The 16,325-nt window shown below is 41.4% G+C and overlaps 2 protein-coding genes and 1 long non-coding RNA gene across 3 annotated transcripts; 1 reads left to right on the forward strand and 2 right to left on the reverse strand.

The window, feature by feature from the left end:
- Nucleotides 1-1,783: 1,783 nt before the first annotated feature.
- On the forward strand, nt 1,784-2,456 carry LOC131890151 (uncharacterized). The gene is made up of 2 exons (XM_059239442.1): nt 1,784-1,940; nt 2,016-2,456. Exons 1-2 carry the CDS (start codon nt 1,932-1,934, stop codon nt 2,394-2,396), a joined length of 390 nt encoding a protein of 129 aa, XP_059095425.1. The 5' UTR covers nt 1,784-1,931; the 3' UTR covers nt 2,397-2,456.
- Nucleotides 2,457-6,432: 3,976 nt separating this feature from the next.
- Nucleotides 6,433-8,297, reverse strand: LOC131890461 (acetylcholine receptor subunit alpha-like 1). The gene is made up of 3 exons (XM_059239801.1): nt 7,910-8,297; nt 6,788-7,058; nt 6,433-6,718 (listed from the first exon to the last, which is right to left on the reverse strand). The coding sequence occupies exons 1-3, from the start codon at nt 8,254-8,256 to the stop codon at nt 6,548-6,550; spliced, it is 789 nt and encodes a 262-aa protein (XP_059095784.1). The 5' UTR covers nt 8,257-8,297; the 3' UTR covers nt 6,433-6,547.
- Nucleotides 8,298-11,950: 3,653 nt separating this feature from the next.
- On the reverse strand, nt 11,951-12,560 carry LOC131890304 (uncharacterized). The gene is made up of 2 exons (XR_009374295.1): nt 12,459-12,560; nt 11,951-12,383 (listed from the first exon to the last, which is right to left on the reverse strand). It is a non-coding gene; the product is annotated as an uncharacterized LOC131890304 (long non-coding RNA).
- Nucleotides 12,561-16,325: the final 3,765 nt, after the last annotated feature.

A 16,325-nucleotide genomic window follows, 5' to 3' on the forward strand; every position in this document is an offset into this window, starting at 1 on the left:
ATGGTGTCGGAGTGATCAAACGATAAATAATAAAAACGTAATGTATGATTTCGATATTTGCTATCGTAACCCTTGCAAAAGCTGCTTTTATAAAGTTAAACCTTAACGTACGCTCTTGAACATCAGTAGCTATCAAGAGAACATAAAACAGTTAAAAATCATGTCGGTTTGATTTTTTTCAATGGTTTCTTTTGCTCTACAAAGTACGCTGTACTGTATTTGGGTTTGAGGAGCATTTTTTCTTAATAGCTCTTGACTGTCCCTTGGAGGAAACGGTCGGAATTGAAATTGATAAATAATGGCTCCAAATCATGATTTGATTCAATAAGGGGCAGGTAATTTATCTTTGATTGAAGGACTGTCATGGTTTTACCTTAGACACTTTTCTGTCACTTTAGGACAAAAAAGGATTTTTTAAAAGCATTCAACTATAAACTTGTAGTCAAACAAAAGCAATGTATAGAATCTTTGTTGAATGTGAACATGCCTATGTGAAGTTAATCCCCAGCGGTTCAAGATGGCAAATCTATTACTTTCATTTAACTCTTTATGCACGTAATACCTGATCCATCAACGATTTAAAGTTGATGGATCTGGCTAGTCGTTATATTTAGAGTTGATTAGGAATTTTGATCAGAGTCTTCTCCAAGTCTAACATATTGCAAGATGAACTTGGAAGGGATTCCCGTTGCCGAATTTCAACAGGATTTGGGTGTTCCATTTGATCCAATCCAAAACTTCCCAAGCCATTGCTACTCATCAATTGCACCAATGAAAACAAGCAAGCTGACATGAGTGCCAAGGCGACATTTGTGTGACGGAAGGTCTACACAATGATCAAACAATTCCATAAATTTATCCGCCCGATCCTTGAATTTTGCATGCCAATACATGGAGGCCGTCATGATGGAGGAGAAAGCTCTGCTAAACCTCGCTAGAAGACGTTTTTCGTTGTAGCCTTTTCGTAGTAGTTCATTCGCAATTAGGGTGTAACCATAACCGGGTTGAAATATGGTACTATGATGCTAGAGAATGTCGCGATAACAAAATACATTCTGAGAAGTTTGGGCAGTAACATTTTCGCCTTGTTTTGGCAAAACCGCTTTCACTTCAAGAGATTTGTGGTTCGCTTTGTTCCATAGCAACAGGATAACTTACCATGCCCTCTATTGCCAAGTACAAAGGCCAGCTTACAACATTTATAACCTAGATATTTATGGCACACTATTTCTTTTTCAATTTGAATGTTTCCAGGAAAAACAATATTATTAAACAAAAGCTTGCTAAAAATTGACATTGATATTTTTCTGGGGCCCAGATTATAAAATGGCGCTTCTCTCAAACTCCGAACAAATGTTTCCTTCACTAAAATAATTATATCGGAATGCAATCTCTCCAATACCATTGGATATTGACAAACCTAAGCACCATAAGAAGCTATGACATGATCCTTCTGAAAAATCATATAGCTTCATTCAAGCTCTTTTCGACAAAATAAACACGGGTAGATTGTGTTTAAGGTTTGTCGACTTGTTGCTAGCACCAAACAAGAATTTGTACCATAATACGTTTAAGCCGACTTCACTATACCGCACCAACTATCAGTGCACCCAGTTTTCGGCCATAAGTCACGCTGAAGATGCAGCAAAAAGCATGACGAGAGAGCTTCACAACGAGAATCTCTCTCCGTCTGTTGATGCAATGAACTCTCTCGTCGCCAACGATCAAGAATCTTCACCTCACAGACAGAAGGGGATCTTCCTTGGCCCCTTGGATGCAACACGAAAAGAAATGAGTAAGCTCTAGTCAAACCATTGGGGCCCGCCCTATAAAAGCTAGCAAAGACTACCTAAAATACCAAGTCGACTACCGACATTCATTGAGAAAACACCTTTGCTTTTCGAGAAACAAACCAAGAAGCTAGTGTCACAATGCCATTCGTAAGTAGTCAACGATCTTTGATCTTGAATAGTCCGACCACTTCATCACCAACCGAGCCTGATTCCAAATTCTAGATCGTGGTGCTCTTGACTTTGTTGGGCTTGAGCTTGGCCGCTCCCCAAGGTGATGAGGACCCTCAGCCTATGGTGGTCCCGGTCTATGCTCCTGAGATTCAAACCAAGATCATCGAGTTGTACGAGGTGTTGAAGGCCGAATTGGAGGAAGGAGACGATATCACAAATGTTATTGAACCCATGGAGCCTCAAATCAACGAAATCTCGCGGAAAAAGCGAAGTGCCGAAGCCAGTCCTTTCTTCTTCGGTCGTCTCTTTGGCTTTGGTCGACGACGTTATGGAGGTTACGGACATCGGCGCAGCTACGGACATCGACGCAGTTATGGACATGGTTACAACCGAGGATACCGACGAAGCTATGGAAGACGTTACTATCATTAAATGCTCAAGTGGAAAATGGGATGATTCGATTGAAAACGAATAAATATGTACATTGGCTAAGATGCTTGTTCTGGATTTCTTTCATTTGCTTTTCTACGAGGCATGTGGCTATTCATACCTAAAAAAGGGTTATTTTTTTAAGCCAAACATATACAGGTCTGTGCTTTTAAAATACAACACTTATTCACTTAAATCCCCTGATATTTTTTTTTTGCAGTTCTTTTTGGAAAATAAACCCATCTCAACTTGCAACAAGAGTGTTTTGAGAAGGTGCTTGAAAATGTTTAGCCTTCTCTGTGAGCTGATAACTTAGATAGAGCTCAAAACATGAAGCAACAAAGAGCAGGAATTTTGGCGGGAATAACACCCCACGAGATTGCCAAGACTTTTGATTATGACAGGTCGACTGTCTACCTTGTGATCACTCGGTAAGGCCCTTGGGGCTCGAGGTGATGATGTCGTTCTTGTTGGAAACGAGTGCCACAATGTCAACTTGAAGGTCCACACAGCCATCGACTCTGTTGGGCAAAAGTGCGACCTAATGTTCTTGGATGAGGGTCGGCCTTAATGCCGACGCCCATCGCAAGTTGTTAGCTATGAGTAAGTTTTTCCCTGAGCTCAAACAATTATGGAGAAACATGGTTGTGGCAACACGAGGGTGCAAGTTGCCGTAATGCAAATAAGATGCAACATTTTCTGAAGTTGCATACCCCAAGTTTTTTGACGAACTTTCTAGAACACCACACAGCCCAGACTGTTCACTATTGAGCATTGCAATCTTTGGGCGCTTGAGGGCAAAAATCTTAGGTATCCATTCTTAGACAAAAGACCGGCTCATGAGCGTCACAAAGGATGCCTGAGCCAACCTCGAGCCGAGCTTTTATCAAGCACAGGTGCTTTACCAAGTGCCGTCCCTGCTGGAGTTGCCAAATCAAAAAGTGGTAAATTTTAAACCCACAGGTTTGTACTGTCTTTTCGTTTTTAATTTGCAAATTGGGTCTTGTTCAGGTAGTTTGTATATTGATAGTGTATTATTCTCTGGATCTAATCTATTGAATGTCATGGCATGTAAATTTATTTTTCATGGGTATAAAAAGCATATGTGTGTGTGTGCTTAACAACTTAAAATAGTAAGGTCCCGATCATGGAAACTCACCCTCTCTATTTCTTTAAAGAATGACAAACTCCGGACTAATATGCCCTCTTCTAATGACACTGATTTGATCCAGTATGCCCATGTGACGCCAAGCAATTTTTCGCATCATCTATTTTTTAATATAGGGTCGATCAATATTCAAAACCGGTATACTCTGAAAAAAAACCTCTTTTTGACATGTTGCCCAACGAATCTTGCCATTCCCTTCATAATTGTGCTGTATGTCCTCTGCATTTCTAGCTTGACGCACGACTTGATCGAAATAATCTACAGAACCCCAACTTTGACAAGACCCTCGACAAGCTACGCTTACTAGATCATGTAGCCTATCAATGAACAAGCTCCGCTAGAAGTCTTAGTTGTGGTACGGCGAAAAGCAATTAGCTATGGTTGAGGTATCTCACACTAACTTAATGATGCCAAGTCGGGGTATCCCACAAGGGTCCATATTAATTAAGCCCTCTCATGTTTAATAATGGTCATCGGTTTTTTTCAAAAGACATTAGTAACCGGGCAGATCTTCTTAAGATGTTTCACATGAACTTGCTCTTCGAGGAATCCGTTTCCAAGTACTCCCAAGAATCATTCTCTTCTTGAGAATTCCCAAACAAGATTTCCCTCGAAATATTGAGAGGATTAAGTCCTCCAACTACCACTACATCCTTCCGGAAATGCGGAAGTTAATGGCTTTGTTGATCCCTGCGTTGGGGAGGTGCGGTCAGAGCTACCTACATAATGGATGCAACACATGTGGGATATTCCCAAGATGATAACACCTCCATCAGTTGGCGAAGTCTAAAATGTAGGTTGTATGAAGGCCCGTTTACACTACACCGCCAAACCTCCTGCCCTACCAATTGCGATGTCCAATGTCCATTCGCTTTTTGCTGGCAACCAAGCAGTGTTGGGAAAATTTCAAGTTATTAGCTTTGGCTATTTTGTCACTGGCCATGTCTTTGTGACAAAAAGCATTCCAGGCCTTTCAGTTGCCAAACATTTTTTTTAGTTGGTAAATTTGCTCAACAACCTTCTTGCGCGGGTTTCACAGTGTTAGTGGCGCTATCAACGAAATGAATAGTTCTCTTTGGTTTTCTGAAATTCTTTTCTCTTAGGCGTCTGATCTTTCTAACGTACTAAAGTCAAATATCCGGCTACAGGCGACCTAAAAACAGAAAATTATTTGTATTGCATTTGTATTTGTACTTTTATTTCGGGGTATAGATGTGATAAAACAGTAGAACAATTGTTACCAACATCACTCCTGGCCCCTCATAAGTCATGGGGCTTTTATTAACGGGGACCTACGTCGTCTTGGACATACAGTCAGGAGGGCACGTTCAAACTAATGGTTATACTATCGTGGGGCCGAGGAGATAGGTGCCTGAAGGACCGGGTGGAATTTGTCTTTACTTGGGTCCCGAGGGTCCATATATGGTCATCCCCCCAAGAGTAGCAATTTCGTATGTTACAAACTAGAGTATGAGCGCGTGATTATTTCTGTCATACATTAGGTCCATTGCCTGGTTGAAAGGTTAATGTCGATTTCATGAAAAAAACGTGTTCCAGGCCTTAGGAAATTGGTAGTCGGGGAGCTTTTGGAACCATGACAATCGGAAAAGGGGCAAGTCAAAGACAACCCGATTATCCTTTCGTTGTTTGTGGTGTACTGATTCACAACCCCCGGAACGTGACCGCTCACGGAATTGAACGTAAACGCAACCTGTTTCTCTTGAACCAAATCGTCAATCTTTCATATGTTCCATTTCTTGAAGATTTGGCTGGTGTGGGATTTGGCTTTTGTCCCTTCAATCCATCTGACTGCTTTCTTTTACAGAGAGGTTGGAACCTGTACACCACAGCTCTCCCAAATCTTCAAGTCTGTGCTCTACAGTAGTTTGCTTTTGATTAGTGAATTGTAAAGAACTACATAAGCTCATTGATGATGGTGGGTGATCTCACAACGAAAACAATGTGCTTCAATGGAAGTAGCACACTAGGTTAAAACATATCACATTGGCTAGGAAGACGATTTGCAATCGTATCGCAAGCCGTGGAAATAGCACGTTTCTTTAAATAAATACCATGTTACGACCTCTTCTTACCGTACATCACCTTAAATGTTTCGTTCAATGTCTCTTGAAATAGACAAACGCATTTCATTTAGTCGTGGAAGCTTTCTTTGAGATAAGCAATTAATTTAAGTCAATTGGTTGAACAATTGGTGATATTGCACGTGCCCTTGGGCAATGCTGTTGTTGAACAACATAAGCGAATTTCTCTGGAGCGAGACGAACAACAAGCCCCATCTCCCATGAACTATTTTCTTGGTGGGGTTTGAAACTTTATTATTTTTGGGTGTAGAAATATACTTCTTTTTATCTTGGTGGGCAACAATAATGACTGTGTCAATTTTTATGTCACACCATCTTCAATTGTGATATACGTATAGTGTTTATGCATCCGAACCATCGCAGTGTTTTCTACATCACTCCATAAAACGAAGTAAACCCAATTCTCATAGAGTTCTTTTCTCCATGGGCATGGCTTTTCAACACGTAAATTGGTCTCAGGTCGTAAAGAATGTTTACCATAGAACCGAAGTCTGATGAACTATCTTTGAACATACTTTTTGACAAAAATGAGTGGTTTGTAAAAGACTTGGCATGTATAATATTCGACAAAGCATCACAAGTTCTCGACAAAACCAGCTCCTGCTGTGTTTTGTAATCTTGTTTTCCAAGAATAACGACGACAATGAAAATACTTAATCTTGTTGTTATTATCTGGAGATGATTTAAATTGGCTGTGCTGACAATCAATCTATTGAAAGCACGCATGTCAATTATCTGCGAGAACATGCTTCAATGAAAAGCTGCCATAGTTGAGGAAATCAATTTATTCTGCTTTAGCATCCTACTCCGAAAATGTCTATTTAGGCCTAAAACAAGGATCATGCATTGCTTTCGGAGGGGACCAGTTTCATGATCTGATGATCTCAATCGCATTGAACGCCTTGACTCTTGAGTTGAGGGTTGTGAATGATCATTCCATTGTCCTGAATGATGAATTTTCTCTGAACAGTCAGAGAAATCACGAGTGCAGGGTAGGGCTCATCGCCACAGCACGAATAATATTTAACCTCCCGCTTGACAGAGCTCTTCTTAATCTGCAATGGAATCCATTTTTAGACAGTTCACTCTAATTGTAGGGTGATTATTCGTTGATTCCCAATTACCAAAAGAGGACTTGATTTTTCATAGTCACCCAATTCAAGCTCGGTTTTACCCCCATAGGGAATGATGTTCAACAAATGACCATTGTATGTCCACGAGCCGAATTTGAGAAGACACTCATGTTCGCCCCAAATGCTATCCAAATCCACATCCGAGCAAATGAACTCCTGTCCAGCTTCGGGTACAAAAAGCACTCTACCACTCGGATAAATCAAAGCGTTGGAACCTGCTCCATCAGTATGGAAGGCAAACATGGCCTTGTGAGAGTCAAACCTACATCACATGCAAAAGATACATTGCATTTGACAATTATAAAGTACGCGTGAGCATCAAATCCCCATTAAAACTTGTTCCTATCAAGTGCTTCAAAACTGACTGACCGATTGAAGATCTAGACGTTAGCAAAGAATAAAAGACGTATGGATATAAAAAAATATTTATCGTTGAAAATAGTCATTGATTGCTATGCTGCTTTACATGTACTATACTAATGCATACTGCACTCTACTACTGCAATGAGAGCTCAAGATTGATGGTTACTGATAATCTGAAATGCTTTCAGTCCTAAACACATCTGTACATGGAGTTTGATAGGGGGAAGCCGCAGTTAAAGTTGAAAACCGTTCGGACCATTTTCAGCACAAGTGAAGAAAAAGGCTTAGAAAAGCTCTGGGATGAGAATTCATCATAAAACGTTTCTTACGTACATGCAACAATTCACACTCTATTTTCAAGGTAACCCATAGTTCAGCTGGCCACATGTGCAAAAACGATTTTTCCCATTTGCTCGGGCTTCACAAAAACCTGTATCTTCCATAAAGTAGATCGTTAAAAACTTGTAAAGTGAATAAGTGTATTTAGCAATTTTCTCCCTATCTCATGCGTTTCACAACTTAAAGGAAAACAAATTTGAGGTAGTTTTTTCCCAAAAAGGCTCAACACACGACGTGTGTAAAAACTCGTTTTAACTTAGCTAACGACGTAGTAAAAATACGACCTGGTTTACGATCTAAAGGCCAAAGTTTAAGCGGTCCCATAAAAAGGCAGTTTCTTATGAAAATGGTAAGCTCTGATGATTTTATAGATACCAAAGCCAATAAAAATGGATTGTTTTTCATATTCACCTGCTGTAAGGGAAAACATCTGGTACCCAGAGGTTGATTGGGTTCACTCTCAAGGCTTGGAACATACCATTGGATTCATCCAGGGTCCAAGCCAGCCGCTCGTCCACCCATTGATATCGGTACCACGACTTGCCTCTGATCACGCCGTTGGGCGTCAGTTCCAGCCAAATTGGGTGGATCCCGAATTCAACGTCAGTCGTGCCATTCAGGGCTAATGCGGGTGGTTTTGTCTTGACCAAATTGTCAGGGGAAAGAATGCTCTCCAAGAGCTCGACCTCAGTTCTGCCCCTCACTTCTTGCAGAGTTAAGACAACCGCCAAGGACGCAATCACCACGAGAAACTTCATCTTGCGAGGTTAAGAAGTAGTCTAATGAAGGACGAATTTGTTTTCTTTCCTTTTTATACTTGCTTCCCCAAGTCGATTGACAAGTCACAGAGACCGTCACAAGAGTTGTTTCTTTTGCCCTTTGAACACCTAGTAAGAGTAATAGCTAGTCTTCAAAATGTACGCTTTATTTTCGAGGCTTCAAAAGAAAACTTGTACGTCGAGCGAAGAAAAATAAAGATTTTCAAGAATTATTTACCCTTGTTGAATTTGAAAAGATGGCAAAAAATGAGAATAGGAAACCTATGGTTTAAATTATGCTCAAGAGGATTTGTCAGCATTGACGGCTGAAATGATTGATGTAAAGGTAAGCATAAAATATACTAAGCTTGTTAGGGCTGTAGATATAAAAATAATAAAACATCAGAAAATCATAGAAAACAATAAAAATTATCTGGAGCTCTAAACCTTGCGTCCAGTTCACCACAGCGACAGAAGGTGTAGTAGTTGTACCTTAGAAATGAACCAAAATTCATTTGGCATCTCTTAATAGGCCTTTATTTTTTTTTTGTTTTCAACAAAGCCCTGTTCTGCAATAACTCTTACCCACACCTCCTCAACTATCAGTAAATAATAAATGAACCCCAGATAAGTTTTGAACACAACTTCGATTGTTTTGCTCAAATGCTAATTGACTACCCTTATTTTCAGGTTTGCCTTTTGGGCAACATGTTTAGATTCATTATTGAAGTAAATCTTGTATCAAACATGCCATAACTTGATGAGAAACCTTTTCTAAGCATCGTTCGAAGAAAGCCCATGAACCTGAAGTTTAAAGACGTGTGTGACAATCTACCGGCCACCCTGAGAGATATCAGAAAAGTGGTCACACTGTGAAGTTGGCTCTCGAGTATAGTCGAGCGCCATTTTAGCATTGTATAACGATCTTCCTATGTAATAAAGGTTTTGGTACGCGAACCTACTGATGTGATCAATCTGCCTGCGCCCCAAACTTTCAAACCAGTACTGCCAAGTTTGATCCAAGCTGGATTTTTGAAGGTCAAAGGAACTGACATTTTCTGACCCAAAACAATCCAGCTTGGATCAAACTTGGCAGTGCTGGTTTGAAAGTTTGAGGCGCAGGAAGATTGATCACATCAGTACGCAAACCTCGCTACACGTGGCATTTAACGGCCTTTTAGTCTTCGATATTTATAACGTCCGAATCGATTATGATGATTATGATGATCTCATACTTACAGATTAAGATACTTTAGCGGCCATCAAGGACTTGAGGCTTTCAAGTTCTCATGGTCCTGATGGTGTGACATCTCAGTTTCTAATGAGATGCTCACTGGTTCTTGCTTCTCTTTTCTCCTACCTGATGCTTTGCATCTTGGATCAGGGCACGTTCCCCTCTACTCTGAAGCTAGCTCATGTTGTTCCAATTTTAAAGAGGGAGACAAGTCGCTCGACAGGAACTATAGGCCGATTTCTCTCACTTTGAATATTGCAAAGGTGTTTGAGAAGATCACAAAGCCCAAACTTATTGAAATTCTTGAAGTCAATGAAGTCCTTCCTCATAGCCAGCGCGGGTTCCGAGCACATTTTAGCACGGTTACCCAACTGATTGAGCATTTAGAGCAGGTCATTGAGGGATTGAAAAGGCGCGAGTCAGTTAATGATGTCTATCTTGATTTTGCCAAGGCATTTGATAAAGTAGATCATGGCCTTTTGTTGAATAGACTTCATGACATTGGGATACAAGGCGAGGTTTCTCAATTGGATAAGAAGCTTCATTCATGACAGGAAGCAAATTGTTAAGGTCGAGGGATTCCTTAGTGACATTCATGATGTCAAATCAGGTGTTCCCCAGTGTACTATCCTAGTGCCCCTCCTTTTTATAATATTCGTTGCCCCGCTTCAAAAGCTTAGCATTAATGCCAGTCTCTCTTCTTATGCTGACGATACAAAGTTAGTTTCTGGTAGGAATGGCCAAGATTCCGCCTGCCTTGTAAAGGACTTAGATCGAATCTTCTCTTGGGTAACTGAGAGTAATATGGCCCTGAACGGAATGAAATTCAGCTCAATGACATTTGGGTCAACTCCTTTAAATACTCCTCTTATAGATAATGGAAGTAAAGATATTGAGCAGGTCTCATGTATGAAAGAGATAGTTGTAGTCCCCCAAAATAATGGAAAGTTCAATGAGCATATCCAGTTGAAGGTGGGTAAAGCTTTGTAAATGTGCGGTTGTATATATGTCACGTTTAAGTCCAGAGATACCAACTCTGAGCAAGTCGATTGTTCAGCCACATCTTGAATATGCTACACCCATTCGGGCTCCTATGAGTTCAGCAGATTTTCAAAAGGTCGAACAAGTCCAAAGATTTTTCACTAGGAACATCACAAGATTGTGATGAGATGAGAGAGCTCTCATATTGGAAGAGATTAAAAAAGTTGGGACAGTACAGTATTCAGAGAAGGTGCAAGAGATATCTAATACTGTACGTCCTCAAAAGCATCCATGAGCTTTGGCCCAACCCTGGATTTAGGGTCAATTCTAGTGACCATTGAGGCTTAATGTGCGTTTTGAGAGCACCTTCAAGCCCTCGAGAATCCAGGCTAGTTCGAACAATGAAGTCCACATCTCTTCTTTCTCGGGCTCCTTAATTGTTTGATTTGCTTCCCTCTAATATTCGTAGGGAATACGTAAGCCATGTTGATCTGGTTGCATCTTTCAAGTCAGACTTGTACAAATTTTTAGATAGCATTCCAGATCAGCACTGCATTCAAATTTGTTGGCAGACCAAATATTACATTTATGTAGATTAAAAGGTTATAAATAGACGATTATAACCTTCCATTTCAATTGTACTGGGGATTACAATCCCTGTAGCGGTTAGAAAAGCCAATGAAAAACCAAACCAAAAAAAAGTGTACAAAGTTTCTATGTTAATGAAAACTGTATACTGAACCACTGACCACTGGAATCCCAGGGTTCTATGACTGGACATTTTTTTTGCTCTTTTCAACTCTCAGGAAACCAAATGACAATGTTTCAGTTTCATTTTTTTTAGGGTCCCGGTCACTAGTGAACTCAAACTGGTTTAACAAACTACTACTTAGTAGCTTGTAGTCAAGCTTCTTAGTCATGAAATATTGTCCTTATTCACATAAATGGTCGCTTTTTTCATCTGAAGATGGATGGTCCAAGGTTACCAGTTTGCTCACGTACGGCAATGACCGTAAGTTTGTCCGCTTATGCCGTAAAGCATGAACTTGCTCTGGTTTGAAATACCACATGGACTTGGTTTGGTAGAGACTAAACGAGGATTAGGGTCATGGTAAGGGATGTTCTACCCTCATGTTCCAATGCTTGCAATTTGTAAATTCTGTTCATGTATATTTCAAAATGTAGCAATTATTTTTACATGCTATCTCAAAGAAGCAAGGTAGAGAAAACCCAAAACATGACATGACAAAACCCATGATTGATCTTATGCAATTGACACGACAGATGAGGGCTAATCTGAAAACAAAAAAACCTAGAGGCATTGTTGGGGACGAGTTCGCCGCATCCTCAAAGCAGAGGGGATTTATCAATCCGTGAATAAACAGTTGTTTGGCCAAGAAGGCAATTCTATTTCCGCGATCCAATATATTATATGCCTAATATAGTAAAGCAAATGAAAGAAATCCAAAAAGAAGGATCTTAACCAATGTATATATTTATTCGTTTTCAATCGAATCATCATCCCATTTTCCACTTGAGCATTTAGTGATAGTAACGTCTGCCATAGCTTCGTCGGTATCCTCGGTTGTAACCATGTCCATAACTGCGTCGACGTCCATAACCACCATAACCACCATAACGTCGGCGACCAAAGCCAAAGAACGACCGAAGAAGAAAGGACTGGCTTCGGCACTTCGCTTTTTCCGCGAGATTTCGTTGATTTGAGGCTCCATGGGTTCAATAACATTTGTGATTTCGTCTCCTTCTTCCAGCTCCGGCTTCAACAGCTCGTACAACTCGATGATCTTGGTTTGAATCTCAGGAGCATAGACCGGGACCACCATAAGCTGAGGGTCTTCATCACCTTGGGAGAGGCCAAGCTCAAGCCCCACAAAGTCAAGAGCACCACGATCTAGAATTTGGAATCAGGCTCGGTTGGTGATGAAGTGGTCGGACTATTCAAGATCAAAGATCGTTGACTACTTACGGATGGCATTGTGACACTAGCTTCTTGGTTTGTTTCTCGAAAAGCAAGGATGTTTTCTCAATGAATGTCGGTAGTCGACTTGGTATCTTAGGTGGTTTTTTGCTAGCTTTTATAGGGCGGGCTCCAATGGTTTGACTAGAGCTTACTCATTTTATTTTCGTGTTGCATCAAGGGCCAAGGAAGATCCCTTCTGTCGAGGTGAAGATTCTTGATCGTTGGCGACGAGAGAGTTCATCGCATCAACAGACGGAGCAGAGATTCTCGTTGTGAAGCTCTCTCGTCATGCTTTTGGCTGCATTTTCAGCGTGACTTATGGCCGAAAACTGGGTGCACTGATGGTTAGTGTGGTATGGTGAAGTCGGCTAAAACGTATTATGGTACAAACTCTCATTATTTTGGCTCTGAGGTTTGTTTTTAACCAGTGATATGGAAATATTGTATTCAAACGTGAGAATAATCTCCCAATTTCTTCGAAATTGGAAGAAACGTCATGGAACTAATGCGTTGGTCCAGGGCCCATTAATTTCTAAATGAGCGAACATCACTCACTGATCGAGGCACTGGGAATTCCCTTACAGAAGTGAGCTTGTCTAGTTTTCCACAACTTTAGAGGAAACCGAAACCAGCGAATTTTATACACTCCCTCTACAAGTTTGTCTATGGACAATTTGATTCCAGCCTCGCGACATCTTGCCAAAACAATGCGCAGACGCTTATATAAAATTTGCTCAGTAGGAGCTTGGACTAGCATGTCGTCGACAATCTTTAATAGCCACACTAAATCAGCCACAGCCCCATCAGTTCTATAGTTGCATTATCTGAGGATGAGTTCAGGCCCATGGGTGCCACGGTATACATCCACCGGCCGTTATTAAGTAGGAAGCACGTTAGAGGGATAGATTCCTCGCTGGATAATAATATCCATATCCATATATTGTGTCCAGCTTGGCAAACCATTTGCTTTCGGGTAGTATCCGTCGCATTGGATTGGGGGCTGATGAAAACGGGTGGACGGGACGCAGAAGTGCTTTGTTTAATTGACGATAGTCGGTTACTAGGCGGACCTTTTTACCCTCTGGTTTGATCACAAAATGAGCTGGAGAGCACCAGGTAGGGGGGGTTGTTACTGGTTTAATGGCACCAGAAGTTATGAAGTTTTTTAATCAGGTTTTCGGACATCTCAAGCATGTTAAACGGAACTGGGCGGGCCGTACGTACCTGGATCAGTTTAACTTCTGCCGTTGGATCCAAAACTATTTTCATGGGCTCTCCTTCAATACATCCAGAGGCAGTACCCAACGAATCGCACAGGACATCGGCAAAGTCGGATTTTATTACCTCTAAGTTGTCGATATCCGTTGTTAGAATAGTAGCGACAGTTGTATCTTGTTGGGCAGGAGTGGGAAAGCCCAAAGACAAGATCCCAAGTGCCATGATATCGTGCCAAGATATCAAAGCAGGACTTGTCAAATCTTCTGATACCAAGGCGTCTATTATTGCTTCTGATCCTGAATTTACGGTTGCAGTGAATGTTATTGCTCCAGTGGACGCCATTTGTGCTCCATTGGCAGCAGAAAGGCGGGTACGGGAGGGCCTAATGAGTGCTTCGTCGGGAACAGCCGTCAAGGGAAGAATAGTCCTAATTGCTCCGGTATCCGGTTTTGCCAATAAATTCTTGTTCCGGAAGAAGCAAGTGAGAAGAATTCGTGGTGTATCATGCTAGACAGTGAATTTTTCATGGCCGATGTTCGTGCCGATGACATTGACCGATTGCGTTCAACAGGTGTTCCAGTACGGCGTTATCGGTTTCTTTTAGGACTCTTGTAAGGACTTCTCCCCGACGACATTGGGTGATTTCTGTATGGCTTAATTCCCCGACTGTACTCACCACACACATTAGCAATGTGGCCTGTCCTAATGCATTCATAGCATTTTGTGAATTTAAAAAGGCATTGCTCTTTCTTTTGTTTTTCGCTACCACAGCCATGGCAAACATACATCCTCAACTTCGGTCTCTGAGCTTCCTGTGGCTAAGTTGTTTCACGCATAGCGGCGACTTTCTGAAGGGATTGGCTGACGGGCATTTTCATAGAGCTTGGCTTGTCTCAACAGTTCTGTCATGTCAGGATTATCCAACTCCAATGGTCTAGTATATAACCCATGATCATCGTCACAAGATCGTATCATGATATATGCCCAAAGATCGCGTTGAATACTGCAAGATGAGAGGTCGCACTCATCACTTTGTCTGCGTAATTGATGATATGTGTCAGCGAATCGGGTAGATATAATCTTGCGAAATGAAAATAATGCACAAAGCCTAGGAAAGACTGGATGAACCTCACGGGATCTTTGTTCCAGTAGTTCCACGCATCCTCCGTCCGATAAGATTGGTGTGGCATCATCAATTGAATCACTAAGAATTAAAGCCAAGCTTGGTTCCAGGGATGCAAGAAAATACGCCTGCTGGTCGACCACGGTCAAGACTTGCATATTCGACGTAGACTAGAATGCTCGAAATACGCGTATCCATGTCCGAACCTCTTCTGGGTTAGCATCACGAGAAAAATTAAACGGTTGTAAACCAATATTGACCTTGAACGAAAACGTACAGGCGAGACTGATGTCAGACCAGCCAAATGGGCTAATGCGTTGGTAACCAACTGGACCGATGAAGAGTACTTTTTAGCTTTTTCGTTCAACCTGTCATTGGACCTTTCAACGGCGTTCGGATCAAGTGTCATCAATGTATCCTAGGACGTTGATACGTTGCTTTGCCTCAACTTGAGTTCTGATAGGAGCGAGGAAAGTTCATCATAAGAGGTTGTCGACGGAACGCTCGATGAGGAGGCCAGAGCTGCGATGTCCTTGATCTGGTTCTCGACGCGGGTGAAGTGACCAACCATGGCCCGAATGGTCCCATGAGTAGCATTGATTGGATTAGTGGCAGTCATTGCAATATCGGCCTTAAGTGGTTCAGCCACGCCCCTTGCCCGTGAATTATTGCAGGGTAGCACTATGGGAGTAACGTAATGACAGTTTTTGACCACAAATAGCATGCGGCTACTGCCGACTGCGCCATGTTGGATCTTGACATCAAAACGTAAATTACAGAATGGATATCTTTATTTTTTGTCTAGGAATGCAAAATCACAGGAGCACTTCAGGTTATCCTTTTTCCCCCAACGACACAGATCCTGTCCACACACGTAGATCATCACACAGGAATGAAGACTAATTTCGGTTGAACTAAAGCAATCTTTCTATACGGGATCAAACTATTAGAGGGAATTTTGAGTACGTCAAAGAAGTTCAAAGCTCATAAATTATTAATGTTTATGCTACTGCTTCCAGAAATAAGCCAGCAAATTGACTAACACCGCAAGTCAAAAATTTACGATGAGCAACGTTTTTATTCTCTTTCAAGTGATGAAAAAAAGGTTAGAGATCCATGAAAAATGAAAATTCGACAATTAAGATATCAGAGATATGTTACAATTATCATAGTGTGTTTGTTTTGGGTCTATCTCAACCAATTTATGGTTGCGTTTGAAAGGTACGCGCAATAGATTCAATTGTTTACTCGGTTCTGTGGCCTCCACCAGAACACCGAGATTTCCCACCAATTCTTGATAAATGGAGCCAATTCGACCGATTCCCAGCATGACACGTCGCTTCCAAAAGCGTTCTTCATTCGTCTCACACAAATCATAGGCCACTAATCGGCCCTTGTGGATAGAGGTACTAGCGTAGTGACTCAAAATTAGAATGATATCATCGACAATTTGAGCCTGGGAGATTTCGATTTGATCCGCCGAACTTGCGCAAAACTTGCGTTCGGTTTTGGCGACAAAGTCGCCGATCCAG

The sequence above is a fragment of the Tigriopus californicus genome, chromosome 11 (assembly GCF_007210705.1).
Source record: "Tigriopus californicus strain San Diego chromosome 11, Tcal_SD_v2.1, whole genome shotgun sequence".
Classification (NCBI taxonomy): domain Eukaryota; kingdom Metazoa; phylum Arthropoda; class Copepoda; order Harpacticoida; family Harpacticidae; genus Tigriopus; species Tigriopus californicus.

Excerpts from the sequence above, each read along its gene's own strand:
- LOC131890461 (XM_059239801.1), bottom strand. The coding sequence starts at position 8,256 with ATGAAGTTTCTCGTGGTGATTGCGTCCTTGGCGGTTGTCTTAACTCTG. Across the intron at positions 7,059-7,909 it reads GATGTTTTCCCTTACAGCAG|GTTTGACTCTCACAAGGCCA; the intron begins GTGAATATGAAA and ends CATGTGATGTAG. Across the intron at positions 6,719-6,787 it reads AAAAATCAAGTCCTCTTTTG|ATTAAGAAGAGCTCTGTCAA; the intron begins GTAATTGGGAAT and ends ATTCCATTGCAG.